The sequence below is a fragment of the Pleurodeles waltl genome, chromosome 4_1 (genome assembly GCF_031143425.1).
Source record: "Pleurodeles waltl isolate 20211129_DDA chromosome 4_1, aPleWal1.hap1.20221129, whole genome shotgun sequence".
In the NCBI taxonomy this organism is placed as follows: Eukaryota; Metazoa; Chordata; class Amphibia; order Caudata; family Salamandridae; genus Pleurodeles; species Pleurodeles waltl.
The window spans coordinates 615,146,808-615,166,330 of NC_090442.1; the positions used below are offsets into that span (position 1 = coordinate 615,146,808).

Genomic DNA, 19,523 nt, shown 5'->3' on the forward strand with positions numbered 1-19,523 from the left:
AATGATGACCAGCTGCGTGGATCCTACATCACAGGTTGTGGACTGAAGTGGCCCTGAAGATCCTGATGTCCTACTGTCCAACTTTGGTGGAGGTAAGAGCTTGCTTCCCCATGCAAGATTGTACCCCCGTGCACCGCATGCTTTGCAGTTGCCAAGGCTTGTTGGCACCCTTCCACGAAGTTCTACGTGCATCATGCAGCTCCAGGCCCCACCACTCTATCTTGCGACGCACAGCTTCCTCAGTGGTTCTCCGCGGCATGGGATCCTTTGTTGTCATGCTGCGTGGGCCTCCTTTTGCACCTTCTTTGTCCCCATGCTGTGGGACTCCAGTGCGTGCTGCCTGGTCTTCTGTGGGCTTTCTGAGCTGCTGAGAGCCCCCTCTGACGCCCACTCCTGGGTAGAGTCTACCAGGTCCCCCCTGGTCCCGGGCAGCGCCATTTTCTGCTAACTGAATGCAATCTTTCATCCGGCGTGGGACATCATCTGCACCAACCAGGAACCGAAAACCGTCTTCTTGGGTGCAGTACTGACTGTTCTTGTTCACCGGTGGTTCTTCTTTTGCACCATCATCCGGGTTAGCAGGGGCTCCTGTTCTCCCTGGACTCTTCTGCGCTTCTTGGACTTGGTCCCCTTCTTCAACAGGTCTTCCGGTCCAGGAATCCACTGTTGGTGTGCTGCAATCTCTTCTGGTTCTTGCATAATCTTCTGTCTCATGTTCTTGTGTGTCCTAGAAAAGTTACTGCGTTTTACTCTGGGGTGGGTTCTATTACTTACCTTTGGTGCTTTCTAATACTCCTTGTGCCCCTCTACACACAAGACTTGCCTAGGTGGGAAACCAACATTCCCATTCCACTTTCTTAGTATATGGTTTGTGTTCCCCTGAGGCCCCTTTTTTACTATTGTGATTTTCACTAATTGCACTGTTTTCCAACTGATTTTATGCCTATTTCTGCATACAAGTGTATATTATTTGTGTATTACTTACCTCCTAAGGGAGTATAGTCTCCACGGTATTTTTTGGCATTTGTGTCACCAAAATAAAAGTACCTTTATTTTTGTAACACTGAGTATTTTCTTTCATGTGTGTGAGTACTGTGAGACTACAGTGCTAATGCATGAGCTTTGCATGTCTCCTAGATAAGACTTGGCTGCTCAGCTACAGCTACCCCTAGAGAGCCTAGCTTCTAGACACTGCCTTCATCTCACTAACAAGGGATAACTGGACCTGGTATAAGGACCACAGGTACCCACTGCAAACCAGGCCAGCCTCCTACCTGCCAAAGTACACAGGAGAACTCTCCTGATGTTCTCCTCAAAGGATTCCCATTCTTTTTACAACCGCTAGATCTAGAGGTTTGCCACTGCATGCGGTTGCTTAACTGCAGCTGTCTGCCGAGACTTGACGTCTTTCTCTGCCGACATGAGAGAGGACTCTCAGTAGATTAACAGCCCTCTTCGCTACTACCAAATCCAGGTATGGGGGATGGTGTCTTCCTAGGCATTCTGAAGGGTGTATTAGGGCTAACACTGCTATGCTCTAATATAGTACTGTAGTGGCGTAGGTAGGAATATAGTGGCGTAGGTAGGAATTCCAACACCTAGCATTTTGACACTATGGTGGGGCTTTTCTTATGTTTCACTTTCTTTGTCACTGCATTAATATTATGTTCTGTCATCTTAATCAATGCAGTATATGCAATTTCATCTAGAGCACAATTGATTCAATAACCAATCTTTGCTTCTGTCTTTGCAAGCATGAGACAAACGCAACTGTGAAAAAAGGATGAGATCTGTTCCACCACGATTTCCCCTGAAAAGCCAGAATGCCATGCGCACCGCTGCCACAAATCACCGCCACTTCGAGGTGCTGGTGAGGTACTGCTAGCTGGCCGAAAGGGTTAAGCTGACAGTTGTCACCAGGTGTGGAATTGGACTAAGTTCCCCATGTCTCGGTGGTGCTGCCGCCCAAATCCAGCAGTCTCATTGGTACAATGAGAGCCAACATGTCATGGCGGCCAATGTTTGGTCAGACACTGAATTACGGGTCCTCCTGAGTATCTCTGTCTCGCTACGTGCTAAAAGGCACCCCAATACTAAATACAGAAAGGTCAGTGGTATTGAGGATTTTCTCCTCAGCCTGACTGGTAGCACAATTTTAGACTGAAGGTTGTTCAAGCTTGAACCTTAAAAGGATTTATCCCCAATTGGCGTCATGCTCTCTGAACAGGTACATTTACCATAGCGAACCCACAACAGGTGGTAATTGCCGTCAACATGTGACCTCCCCTGACTAATTATTTATCAGCTAATGGCCTTATGGCCCAGGGGGGTGCTGTTATATTTGAGGTTGAGGTTCATCCAGCATATAGGACAGACATTTTCTACTCTTAGGTCAATTTTCCAGCAGTTGATGGGAACACTAATACATTTAATCTCTATACACATGCTAATGCACCTGCACAATACAGAGCATACGTGTACATAGAGATTTCTCAAGATCACCAGAACCGGCTAGGTCCTCTGAGCAAAGATGGCACTCCCTGGCCTTTATTGGCCACATACACACTACATCCTGATGCAGGCACCTTGGCGGTAGCTGAGGTTCGCCGCTTATAGATTGAACATGTAGTAATATATAGAATCTTATATCAGTTTGTAATGCAAACATTAAATACTAACCCAGCAGGCGCTGCTCCAGCAAAACCTCAAGCAGTCATACCAGGCATTAACCCTGCGCATTAGATCATGGATAAAGTACCTGCAAAACGTGAAGAAATTCCGTTTTGGCTAGCTCAAAACATAAATGCGCTGGAAGCTTTGTTTCCCCATACAGGACCTCAACATAAACAGAATTCTCACTATGTGCTTGTAATATGGGATGGTTTCCGCAGTGGATAACTGCAACACTTGGGGCATGGTATTTGCCATGCTCTACACTACCGCACAGGGTACACCAACAGTTGGCAATCTTCCGAAGGTGTTAAAACAAATTCAAGGTGAATACGGGGCTGCCCCGGCCCTGGGTTTGGCGATTCAATTAATTATCAATTTTTCTACAGTGTCCTCAATAATATTAAGTAACCTTAAAGGGGAAGCAGTAGCACTAGCAGTGCGCGTTCAGCTGTGGGATGTTCCTGTACAGGATCAAGAACGCGAGCGGTCTAAATTATTGCCGAAACCTATTCAACTGTAGGTCGGAATAGTTTGAGAGCCAAACCTAGAAAACTACAAATAAAGGGTAAATCCAATAAGGATTCTACCAAGCACGCACCAGAGGGTTCAAAAAAACGTGGAGATAAACAAAAATAAACATTTAACAAGCATATGCAATGCAATGGGTCTTGCATTAGCTCGAATTAGAGCTGTTAGCGTTGTAAACTCCTAACTGGACTTTTCTTGACACATAACTTGAAAATCAAAAGTAAAACAGTTTCACATAAGCGAACTGATTCACAACACCATGGCCGCCATGGGCATCAGATAGAAGGAGACACAAAAGGAAAAAGAAGTTCGCTCGCAGTCAAACTTATCGGCAAAAGTGCAATTAGCCATAAACAGGGGCGAAAGCCAAGATGGTAACAAAACCTCCCCAAGGAGGTACAAATGTAAACCATTTACCAATGTCATCAAAGGATTTCTGAAGGGCAAGCTCACGAACCAGTGACAGTGATGGGCATGAGGTGAGCTTTATTAAAGGCCCAGATACAAACCAACATGTCGGAAAAGCAGCGCATGCGCGCTGCCCTGCTCGACCTAAAAAGGACAGGGGAGAATCTCCACATTATGAGGCCCCTGAGAAATACTGTAACTTGGGAAATAGGTATAATATAAAAACTTCTGATAGATAGCAATATACTGATACACGACAATCTCGTTCATTTCAGGACTCACCAGATAAACGTAGTGAGAGAGGTAGGCAATCAGAACAATGAACAGATTACGAGAAACCGAAAAAAGATTCACAACACTCAGCAGAAGTTTCAACTAAAAAAAGAAGAGAAACTTCCACAACAAAAACCCCAATCTAAAAAGCAGAAGGTGGCAGCTATTTCTGCAAGAAATGCCACGCAAAATGAAAGTTTTCTTGAAGAACAGGAACTGGGCACTGGCACTGCTAGACAGCACAGCAGAGGTCACAATAAGTTCGCCTGAACTTTTTAGAGCACCTAGCGGTAAACTGTAAACTTTGCACTTGTATAGCGCACTACTCACCCGTTAGGGTCTCAAGGCGCTGTACGCATACTGCTATGGAACCACTCCTGGGAACCCCCAGGGTGAAGCCAGGCATCCAAGTGCTGTTGGGGCCGTTGTGGAGATTAAACAAGCTATTGCCCAGAGTTGCATCATTAATTAGATTAGGCACCGAGGCGAGAATTATCTGGTCCAAGGGAATCGAGCCCAAGACCTGCCGAGGCAGGACTTGAACCCTGGTCCCAGGCCAGATCTCTGCATCAGGGTCTGCCGCTCTAACCACTGTGCCACACTTCTCTTCATAGAAGTCGAGACTGCGGACATGCACGTCTCCCTCCCAACAGGCTGTATAAAATGAAAATACAATTAGAGCGAGATAATGAGCGCACAATTGACATATTTGGAAATGATTAACTGGCATTTACGACATTTTGTTGGCCCAAAAAAACTGGCTGCCAGAATTTGTCTGTGAAGTCCAGAGGGGGGAAGAAATTATTACGCCTTCTTTCTCTCCCCTAGTTCCTACAGAATTAATAGAGTCATACTGATTTGATTGGGCATTGGAACAGGCCCCCAGAACTGTATCGCAACCATTCTGGGTGGGATAAGGATTCTCCCTACTACATGATACCAATTAGGTCACAACCACAGCCTCAACCTCAGTCAAACACACAAGCATTCTCAGAGCATTACAATAAATTATGCTTGCAGCAAAACATTTACACAGAAGGGACAACAAAACATTTGGTCATCAGAGTAAATGCTGATGCCATCAATTTCACCAATGAAACATGTAATAAGGGGGATACCGTACCTACTGGAAACAAATCACACTTGTACTCCACAGCTGAACAATGTTTTACTCCAACAAACAAAAATGTCTGCCATTCAGATAGCTGTCATTAAAGAGAGGCCTCTGGCTCAGGGGAAATGCATTACTGTTCTCTCGCTGATCCCAGCCCTTAAGGCTATCATAAAGGCTGGCATTCCTAATACAAAAACATTACATCCATGTTGGATCCAATGGGCAACGTCTTTGACAGACACTGATATTGACTACATTTTTTACCCAAAATTACAAACTCAAGAATTCCTTCAATATGAAATGGGATATCCAATTCCGGCAAATACTTTGCCAATTGATCAATGTCAAACAATTATTTACACTGATGGTTCAGCCCAACCAGCCATAGGCACAAAACATCAATACTCCGCCACTTGCGCTGCTGTGAGTGGCTACATGAAGGATGGTGAATTCGATGCGCAAAATATTTACACGCAGACCTTAGTGGACTGCTCAGCGCAAATAGCAGAGCTCAAGGTGATGGATTACACAGATCCAGAAAAACTAACGTTGATAGTCTGTGATTCGTACTACTGTGTCTAATCCTTCAACGAATATCTGCATTACTGGGGTCAAAATGGGTTCAGAGATTCAAAAGGCAACACCATTAAACACAAGTTACTGTAGGGGAAAGGAGTGGATCGGTGTCAACACCAGAACAATATGCGCTCTATTGGCGTAAAAAAATGCAAAAAAACATCACTTTCAAAATAACATGATTCATGCATTGTGCTGATATGTTGTATTTTACCCTTTTGCATTGCAGAGTTCAATCCTAAACACTTATTCTTAATATGTTTACAAATACTGTTTCTTTGCAAGGTATTGCTACAGGTTTTCAGAGTGGGTTAGGGTGTGGCCTCTTTCCAGGGCCTTCCAGAGACTTTCCTGCAACATGCCTGGGCGTGGTTATGGGCTGGGCCAAGACTCTATATAAGGAGAGTCAGCCCAACTCCCAGTGCTCACTATTCAGAGGTTCCAGTGCAGAAGAGCAGCTATTTCCAGAACTTCAGTTCCAGTGGCCTTTTTGATCTCCCAGTTCTGCTTTGAAATCTTCATTGGTGCATCTTGTTCCTGGGTGGTAAGACGGTAGTTGGGTTTATTCCCAATACCGTTTATTTTATCTAGAATTATCTCATTCTAAGATCTGATTGTTTATTTATGTTAGCAATTTGTTTTAAGGTCATAAAAAGTGCACTCGAGTATTTTTGTTAAAGTGTGTACATGGATGTTTATGAATCGGCAAGAAGCGCGATTCGTTTATAGTTTTGAAACTCATGTTACATTACGCACCAGTGTTTATTGACATACATGTGGATATTTATGAATCAGCAGGAGGCGCGATTCGTTTGAAAAGCTTTGAAATCTTGAGTTGCATTGCGCGCTGGCATTTATTGACACATACATGATTGATCACGAATCGGCAAGAGGCGCGGTTCGTTTATGAAGCTTTAAAAGCTTGTGATACATTGTGTGTTACTATTTATTGACATTTAAAAGAAGGTTTTGAAGTGGCACGATGTATAATTCAATTTAAGATAATTTCAAAACCTGTTGCTATTTATTGTGCAACCATTTCTTGACTTTGCATGATGGCATTCGAGTCAGCAGGACATGCAATTTTTTACTAGAGTTTATTTATGTTGTGAACTGCATATTACCATTCCAGGATAATTGCTTGGTACAATTCGAGTTGACTAGTATGGAAAATATTTCTTGAACTATTGAACCCATTGAAAAATATTTCTTCTCTAGTGTTTTAAGAGTGTGATCTGTGTTGAAAACATTTCAAGGAAAATATATATAGGATCAGAAGTTCTAGATGCAATATTATATGCTCCTATTATGCATATTCTTGTTATTCTAATTCATGCTTGAATAAGAAAAGTTTTATTTGAATTAATCTTGATTCCATTACAGGTATCTGATCATCACAAAATTTGTTCATTTTTAAAATTGCAATTCAACATTGCTCATATTTTCAGAAAGACTATGTTTATTAATATTTACTTCAGGTTATATTGTGTGTTCTAACCTTTTTTCCCATTAAAGGTCTCCTTCCCAGCAGTACCCTTCCTAATCCCCTCTTCCCCTCTTGAACTCTCACAGTCTCTGTGAATTGTCTATCAGAGTCTTGGAGCTGTTCATTAGAGGACGTGTTGGGAACGTGCACAAACCCCGAGGATCTGGTGACTCTGACAATCTGAAGGAAACGCTAGCCAAAGCCCATGTAGTTCATACACTAGGACATCAATGTGTAGGAGTATACCTTGTAGGCAATACCTTGGCTGATGAAGCGGCCAAGTCAGCAATAGCCATGGCTTCTGTTGCTGCAATAACTCATTCACGAACAAGGTTGGATGATGAAACACTTGTTGCTGTGAAAGCTTTTGCTAATAGCAAGCCATTACCAAAGGCATATCCTGCCAAATATTCCTACCGCATAAGTAGCCTAAACACTGCCTTAGTAACAATACCAGGGGTAAGTGATCCTGTGATCCCCAACCAAGACCAAAGATCTAAGTTGATAAGAGCGGCACATGAGAGAGTTGCTTCTGCCAATGTTGGTGTGATGGCTACTATTTCTCTACTCCAAAAACACTATTGGTGGCCAGGTCTATACAAACAGACAACGCCCACCGCAGACACCCCTTCTAAATTCAAACAAACCACTACAATGTGTGTACCTGGACCACTGTGTTCCCCTGACACCTGATGGTGCATACAAATATTTCTTAGTCACTGTCGATTTATGCTCCAGATTTCGTGGGAATGGCCACAACGATCAGTTGACACTCTAACTGTTATTAAAGATTTGTATGTCTTTATCAGTACATATGCAGTTGCGGCTTTCCACTCTAACCAGTGCCCTACTCTTAGCCTCAGGGGCATTCAGGGACACCATGGCTTAATTAGGGGTCCAACTACATTTCTCGTCTCCCTACCATCCTGAGGTTAAGAGTGCAAGTATTAGGAATGGGTCGTAGTTGGATTAGTCACCTGTATGGAATCCAGAGAACACTTAATAATCTGTCCAGAAGGTCCTTGGGAGGGCGCACTCCATATGAGGTACTGTTTGGGACACAAATGTATGTTTCAGAACTTGATGGCTCTGGTGCGGAGGCGGCAGACACACCTTTTGACATATTTGAACGTGTCACTGTCTTGCAAGAATTACAACAGTTCAGAGACGACACCGCGTTTGCCTGGGCCGCTTCCTTTGGACTAAGGGTTGCACCAATAACATCAACTGGCTGGATTCCAAAAGTTGATGATCTAGTACGAGAAAAGATTGCTGTGAAAAAGGAATTTGATCCATCATATTGTGCACCAGTTCCAGTCCTCGGAATACTTGGTACCAGAACTGTTATTCTACCACTGCTGCCTGGATCAAAAGAAAATCGCTTTGTCTCCATTGATAATGTCAAGCTACACCATATGCCCAATCCTAAACAGCAGACTTAGTGGACTCCTGTGCAGTTCCTGAATACCTCTCACTACGACCAGGAAGTTCCGTTATAGGTTTTGAGCAGCAATGCTGAACGTTCCTGAGCTTGGGAAGGGTGGAAAATGATCTTTCATTAGTCCCACTATCTTCATCTACAACAAACAAGAGAAATAATGAAGAGTACTACACAAAAGCAACTCAAACGGTGGAATTGTCTACTATGAACCACAGAGGGAAACCTATGTCAGTTCTTCAACTTCTAATACGGCTTGAAATTTTGCACTAACTGCTTCTGGATATCTTGACGATCAAGATGATTCTTCCTTTGACTCATCTACTTCTTCTGCGGCACCACCATCAAGAGCACAGAAGCTGATGACTTGGCTTAAAGATAACTATTTTATTTATCCATGGAACTATCTGTGGCTTTTATTAACTGTACTTGCCTTTCTTCTTTGGATTGGTTTTGTCATCGTCTTTTTCTTACTGATACACGGTCATTACCTTCCTGAACGCTCTGCAGTTGAATTGGTGGATGAGATCTTAAAACAACATTTTTCTTCACACAAGGTCCATTAAGACTTGTCCTTTGTGAACATTTCAGCTATACCAGTTCCTGATGGGATTGTTTAAGATAAAGTTTCCTTAGATATATTCGGTCCAACTGAGGCTCTTCAAATTCCATATGTTTTCAAAATATCTTTAAATGATGTAATAATACTTGTGGTTGCTTCTGATGTCTGGGATCTAAAAACTGTTGATACTATGCTATGTGAACTAGAGTACTTTACTGTATTTGAAAGTGAAGATATTTACCAAAAAAAAGAAAATTATGGTGATATGTTCTGTTATAATTATTGTGGACATCATTTCATTCATAGAGCAAGTACCCAAAAGACTATTTTTAGCTATAACCAATGAGAACATTGTCTTACCCCACCATAGGAGCGTTCTAAAACATATATGGATAAGTTTACATATTTTTCTGGGTACAATGTTAAAGATGCAGCGTCATATTATGTTAAATTGCACGTCATGGAAATACACAATGTACTGCAGATTTATTCTGATTCGTTTGTTTCCCCGTTGGCTATAGAAGGCTTTGAATATTGAAGTTGATTGACTTAAAGAGCTTTTGGGGAACTAAACATTGGCAAGGATACGGAAGGGAAACTTTGTTTAGAGCATTCCTGATACCTATACAAATTATATGTTTAAATGAAACAGTGCAGCAGATAAGTTGTTAGGTTTTGGCTATGATAAAAGAATTAAATGCGCACAGTATCTCCACTCCTACAACATTTTACAGATGGCAAAAATACAATAATGCAACTGAAGATCAGCTCAATGGGTGGGTCCAAAATGGAACATTTAACACATCACTTTCAAGTCCTGACAGGTGGTTATTGTGGCCAGTGGACACAAATGGTTGTCATGCTCATTTTGTAAACTCCACAGGAGGTTGTAGAGCAAACAGACCGGACCCTCGCTATGTGTCACTAGAACATTTGGGTATTGTGACAACACACAGTGTAGGAAAATTATGCCAGCAATAGTTTTAAAAAAAACACCTCAGTCTCCTGTCTAATAACACAGACTTACAAGATTTTTTGTTAGGCCTCAGAAGACAAAGTAAAAAGCGCTTCTTATATGCAATTTGCAATGAGATTTGGAAACTTTCACAACAAGCAGCCGCTGCCCGGTTAAGGCAAATAGATCCAGAAAACGTATAGAAGGCATTAGCCGTTGTAGATAATGGGATTAACACCGTGTCTGGCCGCATTTACACATAAACAATATCATTTCCTCTGCAATTGACATTATGCAACCTGACATGTCATCTTCAGACCATGGACAGAGTCATCTGAGGTCCATTATGCAGTTAAGTTTGGCACTACAGACACTGAAAATTGGTCACATTCCATGGCATTATGTCAGGGCCAAAGACATATGCTGCATTTTATGTGACACAACAACAACAAATAATGGCCAAGAAAAAGCAACATATTTTATGATGGACATCAAAAAATGAGAAAGGTTTCCTGTTACTGTGGTGGAAATACCATCTGCTGTCTGGCTAATTCATGGGGTGATTAATCTGCCAATTTCAACACTTCAAATCACATCCTGCTTGAAACACATTCCTGTGGGCAGACATGAAAAACTGGGAGATAGTTACACCCATGAGGTGTGGGAGCTACTCTTTGTGTACAAATGCCTCAATGGCATGAAAGAGGTCTTTCTTAGGGGCAGGGAATGTGAGACTTCTGTGAGCCAGCCAATGGTTTGTAAACAGCTTTCCTTGCACAGCGCATGTAATGCTTCAGCAGCAAATTTGGCATGTTATCTGAAGGGAGTTCCTGTCCCCTTGATTCAACCAGCATTCCAGGTGCTCTTGAATGGAAGTTATGTACTTCTAAACAATGAGAGCTGTTGCAGAATGCAAGCCTGAATTGCCTACGTAGTTTTGGTCTCCCAAATTGTAACTTGTTGCGGTAACGTCCTTTTTCCCTCTATGCAACAGACCAAAGTAGCAGACATCTGGCCTCAAATTGCTACTTCTAATGTACATTTTGACAAGCTGAGCAGACCAAAAGCTTTATTGCTTCAGAAAAATGTAGTGCTGACATCTGCATGCGATACCTATGCGCTTCAAGTAGCTAGGTCATCCGCGGAAACACAGTCCCTTATAAATACAAATTTTCCAAGAAACTTTGGTGAACTCGTGGGATAAATATTTAATGCATCCAAAACTGCTAGGATTGTACTCTTCTTTAAGGGTTTATGTTCTGGGTTTGTCAGCACCTGTCTTCTATATTAGGCATAATACCTTCAGCCATACATGCAATACTCTTGGGTGCATTCGGGGGATTCTCAATTACTTTGGCCTTAATTGATGGCATTTTGCTGTTGCTATTTTTCATTCGCTATGGCTGCCGCATCTGAATAAGGAGAACTGATGGCGCTTACACCAGTGCAACTGTATTGTGAGCGCATGATGCAGTATTTCGAAGCACCACTCTATGAGGAATTGGAGTGCAACTGGTCTCTGTCATTCAGACCGGCACTGAACTGTGTACAGCTTGTGTTTCGTTGACTTTGGTACCTTTCCGAATGTGCACTACAATGTGTCTTTCTATGTGGCACTTACTTTCACTGGACGCTGATCTGTTGATGTTTTCGATGAGGGTTCATTACCAGACATGCGCTTTGAGGGCGTGTTTTCTACGGGAAGCCTCCTATGTGCCACCCTTTGTGGATCAAGTAGCTCTGGGTACCTCAACATCTGCATTACAAGGAATACTGCCACCTCGGCTGGAGCTGAGGTCTTATTCCATAAAAAACAATGGAAACATTGATTTCACACAAAGTACCTGGTTTGCATCAAACATACAGTCGCACGGGCGAGCGTGCATCAGAAAAGTCAGGGATTCGTCAATTCCTTACTCGCACGTGTGGCGAAGGAACTGCCATTTTGTGAATGGCTTACCACCAAAGCAGGGGTCTCATGATTCTTCTGCTTGCTCACGATGCATTCAGACCAATGTTAATCCAGCAAAAGCTTTCTGTGTTTGAAGAGAACTCTTGAATCTAGTGGGTTCGAAACGTGTTGACAATAGGGAGCAGCGGTGAGCGCTACTAAAGGAGAATAGGCCTTCAGGGCGAATCCAAAGCATTGTCTTGTAATGGACATCATTCCTGTTTAAGCTACCACAAAGACTTACAATTAGCACCTACGTGCATTTCTGCTCTTTAAGGAGGGGACTTAAAATTTTGCAACTACGTTACCCTCTGAGCTCCCTCTCTTTCAAGTTGGTGCAGAACCTGAATTTTAGGTTGATATTTTGTCCTTGAATATGTATTATTGTCGTATGTTTTTAATGTAAGTAATGTGTATGCAGTGCCAAAAAAAATGTTTATATGAGGTAATTGCTCACTTTTGTATTTGTTCTTCTGTGTGCTATAAATGTTATTCGATTATAATTGTTCTGGATAAATGTTATGTATTAATACTAGGGAGAGGTAATTGGTTTTACCTTCTTATTGTAAATAATACGTTTTGCCAAATTAATCACAGTATTGGCTCTTGTTTCTCTTGTGTAGTTTGATTCGTCTAGCCCCGCTGTTTCATAAGCCATACCCCTTTTCTATTACAGTACTTTCTAAAAGTGGCAATTTCAAACTAACAATCCAAAAACCAACTTTACCAAAAGATGTATTTTTTAATTGGATGTTCAAATTTATATCTGCTCCCAAAGGGAAACTATACTTGAATGTTATTTAAAGGCAGCCCCCATGTTAGCCTATGAGAGAGATAGGCCTTGCAACAGTGAAAACTAAATTTGGTAGTATTTCACTGTTAGGACATGTAAAACAGAACATGTCCCACCTTTAACATACACTGCACCCTGCCCATGGGGCTACGTAGGGCCTATCTTAGGGGTGCCTTACGTGTATAAAAAGGGAAGGTTTGGGCCTGGCAAGCCCACTTGCCAGGTCAAATTGGCAGGTTAAATCTGCACACACAGACACTGCAGTGGCAGGTCTAAGCCATGTTTACAGGGCTACTCATGAGGGTGGCATAACCAGTGCTGCATGCCCACTAGTAGCATGTGATTAACAGGCCCTGGGCACCTCTGGTGCACTTTACTAGGGACTTACTAGTAAATCAAATGTGCCAATCATGGAAACCCCAATTACACATACATTTTACACATGGACCATTTGCACTTTAGCACTGGTCAGCAGGGTTAAAGTGCCCAGAGTATCAAAACAGCAAAAAAAACACCAGAGTCCAGCACACAGTCAAAACATGGAAGGCAGAGGCAAAAAAGACAGGGTAGACCACGGCAAGGATGCGAGGTCTAACAGTGACAAATATTGGAGATGCTCAATATTTCACAACTAATTGATCTACACTCAGCCTACCACCAAACTGCTCTTAGTCCAGAGTCTCTGTCCTTGACTACATTTGTAACACCATTTGATGAATACAAATATCTGAGGTTACCTTTTGGCCTTCATTCAGTGGCAAGTGTCTTCCAAAAACTGATGGACAATTTGTTTAGCAATGAAAGACAAGCACAGGCTTTCCAGAATGATATCATTTTTTTTTATTGTTTTTTTTTTTTTTACAAAGGCTGAAGAGGAACATGTGGTCGTTCTACATAGAGTTTACAAAATATTAGAAAAAAGATTGATAAATGTAATTCCATGGCCTTGCAGGTAGAATATTTAGGACATCTGATTTCTGGTTCTGGGATAAAGCCAAACGCCTGTAATGTTAAGGCTGTCACAGATGCTCCTGAACCTAACGATAAAGATTCACTTAAGTCTTTTCTGGGTCTTTGTAAATTACGCTAGATTTGTTCCTGGCTATGCCCTATTGGTGTAGCCATTGTGATCCCTTCTTAAGAAAGGATTTACATTTGATTGCTCTGAACAGAATGACCAAGCCTTCAAAGATATTAAGAAACCAGTCAAATCTGCTCCTGTGCTACAATCGTATGAGCAAGAGGGTAGGTATTTTATTTCAGTAGATGCCGGTATGAAGGGCATAGGTGCTGTGTTTGGACAGTAGCATTGAGGAAGGGAAAACACAGCAGTCTTTGCTTCAAGAACCCTTTCTGAAGCTGAGGCAAACTATAACATCATAGGAAGAGAAGCCCTGGCCTGTGTGTGGGCAGGAGACAAGTTCAGAACATATTTAGGGAACCTCAATTGATTTACACACTGATCACAAGCCAAGTCTCTAGTGTATCTTTTGGTGGCAATGCTTTTGGAAAAGCATCGAAACGACTAATTTATTTACTTGCCAAACTTCAGGAATATAATTTTAACATCAAATAGGTGCAACAAGGAAAAAACTTATTGTGCAGATTGTTTGTCACAATTGCCTTTATCTGAAACTGAAGAAACCAATGACAATTATTAAGAATGTGTAGCTGCTGTAATGGATCTGATTGCTGTGTGCAATTGTGATATATATATGAAAAAGAAAGGATGTCTGCAACACAAGATGATACCTTACAAAGAGTCTTTCATTTCCTCAATGTTGGATGGCCATCTAATAAGTCACTGTGAGGAGAACTGAGTTGTTTTGCACACATTTCTTCTGAATTATCATGCAAAAATCAAATCTGCACACAATAATTTATTTGTACCCACTACTTCTCTACATGAACGCATTGCTGTAATAGCACATGTTGGCAACCTAGGCATTTCTGCTACATGTAAAAAGCTGAAACAGTATTTTTGGTGGCCAGGTTTAGACAAAACAGTTTCAGCTTTGATAGAAAAATGTCCCCAAAGTATTGTTTCTGATAAGCATTACAAAACTAATCACAAACCAATGGTCCCAGTACCTCTTCCTGAAGGCCATGAAATACAGCAGCAATTGACTTTTCAGGTCCCTTTTATTTATTACCCAGAGAACATAAATTTGGGATCGTTTTGGTTGATTATTTTTCAAAATGGATACATTATGATTTTGTTGAATCACCTTGTACTAAGTCAGCTACTGACCTACTGGAAAAAAAATATTTCTAATCTAAGGAAGTCCAAAATTCATTGTAACTGACAATGGTAGACGTTTCATATCTAAAGAAATGACTAATTTTATGACCAAATATTATATTACCCACTTACAGGTAGTGGTATGTAGCCCATCTTCCAATGGATTAGCTGAGAGAGCAAATTGTATGCTGAAAGAGGGCATTCAAATAGCACTCGCTTTGAATATTGATGTACATACTTTTCTGAAAAATAAAATATGGGCATACCTCACAACACCCCATTCAATCACTGAGTTTATAGCTTTCTAATGTTTACGAGGTAGGGAGGCAAGAACCAAACTCATACCTGGATGGTTGGAAAAGACCACTGGCTCAAATGTTCAAATATATATGGGAATCCCCTGTGAGTTGTACATTCAGAGAGCAAGTATTGTTGAATCAAATCAAATAAAAAGAATACTATGATTCCAAGCAAGAAGCACATAATGTTCATCTATAGGAAAATGACCTGGTTCTTAAGAAACCCAATAGAGTTCTTAGGGGAGAATCTAAGTTTTCTTTACGTGTCAGACTACTTAGGACAAGCAAACCTTCTGTATTACTGCAAGGTAAAGGATGGTGGAACTGGGACAGTGCGATACCTATATCCAAAGCACAAGCTGAAATGAATTCAAAAACATATCAGAATAATTGTGAGAGAGATTCTATGCTTTCCCCTGATGTTTGCCTTCCTACCACACATATTGAATATTCTACCACTATACCACAGGATGTTCAGAAAAGGCCTATGGAATCCTCCTGTAGGAGCACAGCTAGGAGAGGTGGCATACATTTGAATGGGAGGTTAGACAGTATTAGACCGATTAGATTATCTGCTAGATTTCAGGATTTTGAATTGTATTCATTTTTGCAATGTTGTTTGTTATTTTTGTTTTGCATATGGGAGATGATGTAATATATAAGCATCAAACAGACGGTACATGCCCACATTATTCCAATGTATAATTGTGTCATTTGGGCATTCTTGGAACATTAGGAGAGCTCTTGGAACTGCATTGGTCATTCGCTTGCAGTCATCGGAACTAACCAGACGTCTCCTTGTTGTGGGTTCGTGTTTACCATCTGGAAATAAAGAAACGCAATCTAAAGAACGCGTCTGATGGCAATTCATAGCGAGCACCCTACCATACTTTACCCTTTCACCCAAGAATGTAATAACATTATCATAAACGTTCATCCTCTCCTTTCCTGGATTTTAAAGGATCCTTCCCGTTCTTCAATTTGAAGTCAAAATAGTAATGGTAACGCATAAGGGCAAACACGCCTCTCCTCTACATTCTGACAAGGGTCTAACTGCTTCAGGGGTACCTGTTACTACTCCATCAGCATCCTCTAAGCTTGCTTGGACTCGATGCTGCGCGGTCGTAGGATCAGTAGCTAGAGCAGCTGTCATTCAGCGCGACAACACCAGCTTTTACCGCGCATAGAATTACGTTTTCTGCAGCCAAGGCAACAGTAAATTGACACCGACAATCTACCCAAACAAACATGGCCGACCATGAGATCCTCCTCGAGCTTGTTCATAGGACGCCTCTGACACTATTACAGATTACGAATCTCACATGGCGCCCCGAGTAGAATCAGGCATTCAGCCACGATAGACTTCAAATAAGTCATGCTGTGTTGCGTTACTATATATTAGTAAACACTTTCTCTTGAATTAGTAACGGTAATAGCCTGCAGAGATGTACAAAATAATTATGACAAATCAAAACATGATAGTAAAAACTATACATAGTTCTGAACACGATAAAATACAAAACACTGGAGACTTCGTTTTAGTTAGGCACGCGCACGTTGCTGTTGCTGTTGCTGTCAAGTGCAGAGCGAAACCACATGCTGACAGATATGTTCCGGGGCGCAGGCTCTGCAGCCAATAAACAGCAAATACTTCTCTATCAAATCAACGAAGAGCTTCTCCAACCAATAGAGAATGATTATGCTTTCCCCACCCCTGAGAAAAAATATGTTTCCACCTACGTGATTTGTTAGTACCTGATTGCCCTATATTCTGACACTACCAGATCAAGGCGGCAAAAGTAGCAACAACGAATTGGTCAAGGACATTGAATCGGCTTTGATCCTATGTCGCACACTGATAGCCCGATGGAGGGACAACAGCGCCAGGAGGAGGAGGATCATGGATATGGGCTTTTCCCTGAAAGGCAGCAAAGGGGACATCCGCGAGGTTCTTTCCTGTCTCAAAGTCTCTTCACCTTCAACCACAAGTGCCGTGTTATGCTTACTATTGCGCTGGACAGCAGTAAGTTTAAGCGGAGAGGCGCTATGAAGTGCATAGGGAGAACAGACCTTTCACCCTTCCCCAGCTGGCCCGCGTAGTTAGAGCTGTCGCCGCTTTTTCCAGAGGTTGCTTATCTATCCAACCATCGTCGTTTGCAGATTGGCCTTGTTTTTAGTTTATTTTCTGCACTCAATTATGCTTGTTGATTGACTGTTGCTTTCTTGGATCTTCGCTGTGTAAGCGTTTTAACCCCTTAACTTCTAGCCTACACAGCCCACCCCCGTGCTAAGCTCTTTTTGGCTGTTTGGGGTAGTTCACTTTTGGGTCCCAGCAACTTTTTGTCCAAATAAGCGATTCACGCCGATTTTTCTTCCTTTTCCCCAAACATCCTGGGGATTCTAAAGGTACCCAGGGTTTCGGGATTTTTCATCACAGTTTTGGCATTTTACTGGAACATGCCCCTTTCTCCCTATTTTTGTGCTTTCAACTTCCTTCGGGGCTGGACTGGCCGTAGCGGGTATCAGGCATTTCCCCAGGACGCTAGAAGGATGGGGGCCAGTATTGCAGTGGTGGGGGCTGGTTTTGTAACTGGGGGCCGGTTTTTACAAAAGCTGCTGTGCTTCAACACTTGGCGCTACCTTCTTCCCCACTTGGAGGGGGGGGGGGGGGGGGGGGAGTGTTAGTCTGAAGAAATTGCAAGGACTGCTTTGGGTTCCAGCACTGACCTCCTTCCAGTTAGTGACAGAAATGGGTGTGAAACCAATGGTGGATCCTGGAAAGCTATACATTTATGAAAAATAGACAAAATTCTGAATTCAGCAAGGGGTCATTTGTATAGATCCTTCAAGGTTTTCCTATAGAAAGTAACAGTTGGAATAAAAAATACGGAAATTGAGTTTAGAAAAAACAGCTATTTCTGTCTATGTTTTCATCTGTAACGTTTTTCATCTATGGCTGATTTTCAAAAGCAATATACCGTTACGTCTGCTGGACCCTTCTGGTTGCGGAAATATATAGGGCTTGTAGGTTCACCAAGAACCCTAGGTACCCAGAGCCAATAAATGAGCTGCACCTAGCAATTGATTTTAATTGTGTACCAGGTATACATCAACTCATTTGGCAAAATATAAAGAGTGAGAAATGATATCAAGGAAACCTATGTTTTTCCAAAATGAGCACAAGATATGGATGTTTATAAGCGGTGGTTATTTGAACATCTCTGAATTTGTGGGTACACGTATTACCATGTGAATTAGAGGGCATTTCTCAAAATTACTTCTTTCTTACACACTGTCTTACATTTGAAAGGTGCAAATGCAGAGAAAGACAATTGGTAATAACAGTTGTTATGCTATTGTGTGTTCGTCAAAGTCTCGCGATAAAAAAGGCAGCTCACTTATGTGAGTAGGCCTCGTGCCCGCAACAGGAAAACCCGCAAAACACAACGTGGACACATTACATTTTTCCACTGCAAACTGGGTGTTTTTTTGCTATGTGCCTAGCTGTGGAATTTGAGCCCTAGCTCAGCTGGCACGTAGGGAAACCTAGCAAACCTGAACATTTTTGAAAACTAGACACCTAGGGGAATGCAAGATGGAATGACTTGTGTGGTTGTTACCACAGTTTTCTACACATAATTCCTTCCACACCTCAAAACTTGTCTAAAAAACACATTTTCCTCAAATTTCTGTGAGGCAAAGTTCTGTAATCTGAGGGGAGCCATAAATCTCCTTTCACCCAGCATTCCATCACATCTCCTGATAAAAATGGTACCTCACTTTTGTGGGTAGGCCTAGCACCTGCGAAAGAGAATGCCACAAAACGCAAACTGGACACATCACATTTTTCTATTGAAAACTGACAGTTTTTTTTGCAATGTACCTAGCTGTGGATTTTGGGTTCTAGCTTAGCCAGCACATAGGGAAACCTAGCAAACCTGTATACTTTTGAAAACTAGACACCTCGGGAGTCCAGGATGGGGTGACATGTGTGGCTCTTAGCACATTTGACTTCCCAGAATCCTTTGCAAACCTCTTCAGTTGTCTAAAAACACGTTTTCTTCACATTTCTGTGATGGAAAGTTCTGGAATCTGAGGGGAGACACACATTTCTTTCCACCTGGAATTCCAGAAGTCTCCTGATAAAAATGGTTCCTCACTTGTGTGGGTAGACCTAGTGCCCGCAACAGGAAATGGCCAAAACACAATAGGGACGCAGAACGTT

General features: G+C 41.9%; 2 protein-coding genes across 4 annotated transcripts in view; one reads left to right on the forward strand and one right to left on the reverse strand.

The window, feature by feature from the left end:
* Positions 1 to 17,437, reverse strand: part of RPAP3 (RNA polymerase II associated protein 3) — a 266,423-nt gene extending 248,986 nt beyond the window's left edge. For 2 of the 3 annotated variants that reach the window (XM_069229048.1, XM_069229049.1), the window contains exon 1: positions 16,367 to 16,498. In XM_069229048.1, coding sequence (XP_069085149.1) covers positions 16,367 to 16,451 — 85 coding nt within the window. In that variant the 5' untranslated portion in view covers positions 16,452 to 16,498. Of the gene's footprint in view, positions 1 to 16,366; positions 16,499 to 17,368 lie in introns of those variants that run through there. The other variant, XM_069229050.1, reaches the window with a different exon arrangement.
* ATP23 (ATP23 metallopeptidase and ATP synthase assembly factor homolog) overlaps positions 17,013 to 19,523 on the forward strand; it is a 52,909-nt gene continuing 50,398 nt past the window's right edge. Inside the window, exon 1 of the mRNA XM_069229051.1 lies at positions 17,013 to 17,321. Coding sequence (XP_069085152.1) covers positions 17,144 to 17,321 — 178 coding nt within the window. The 5' untranslated portion in view covers positions 17,013 to 17,143. The remainder of the gene's footprint in view (positions 17,322 to 19,523) is intronic.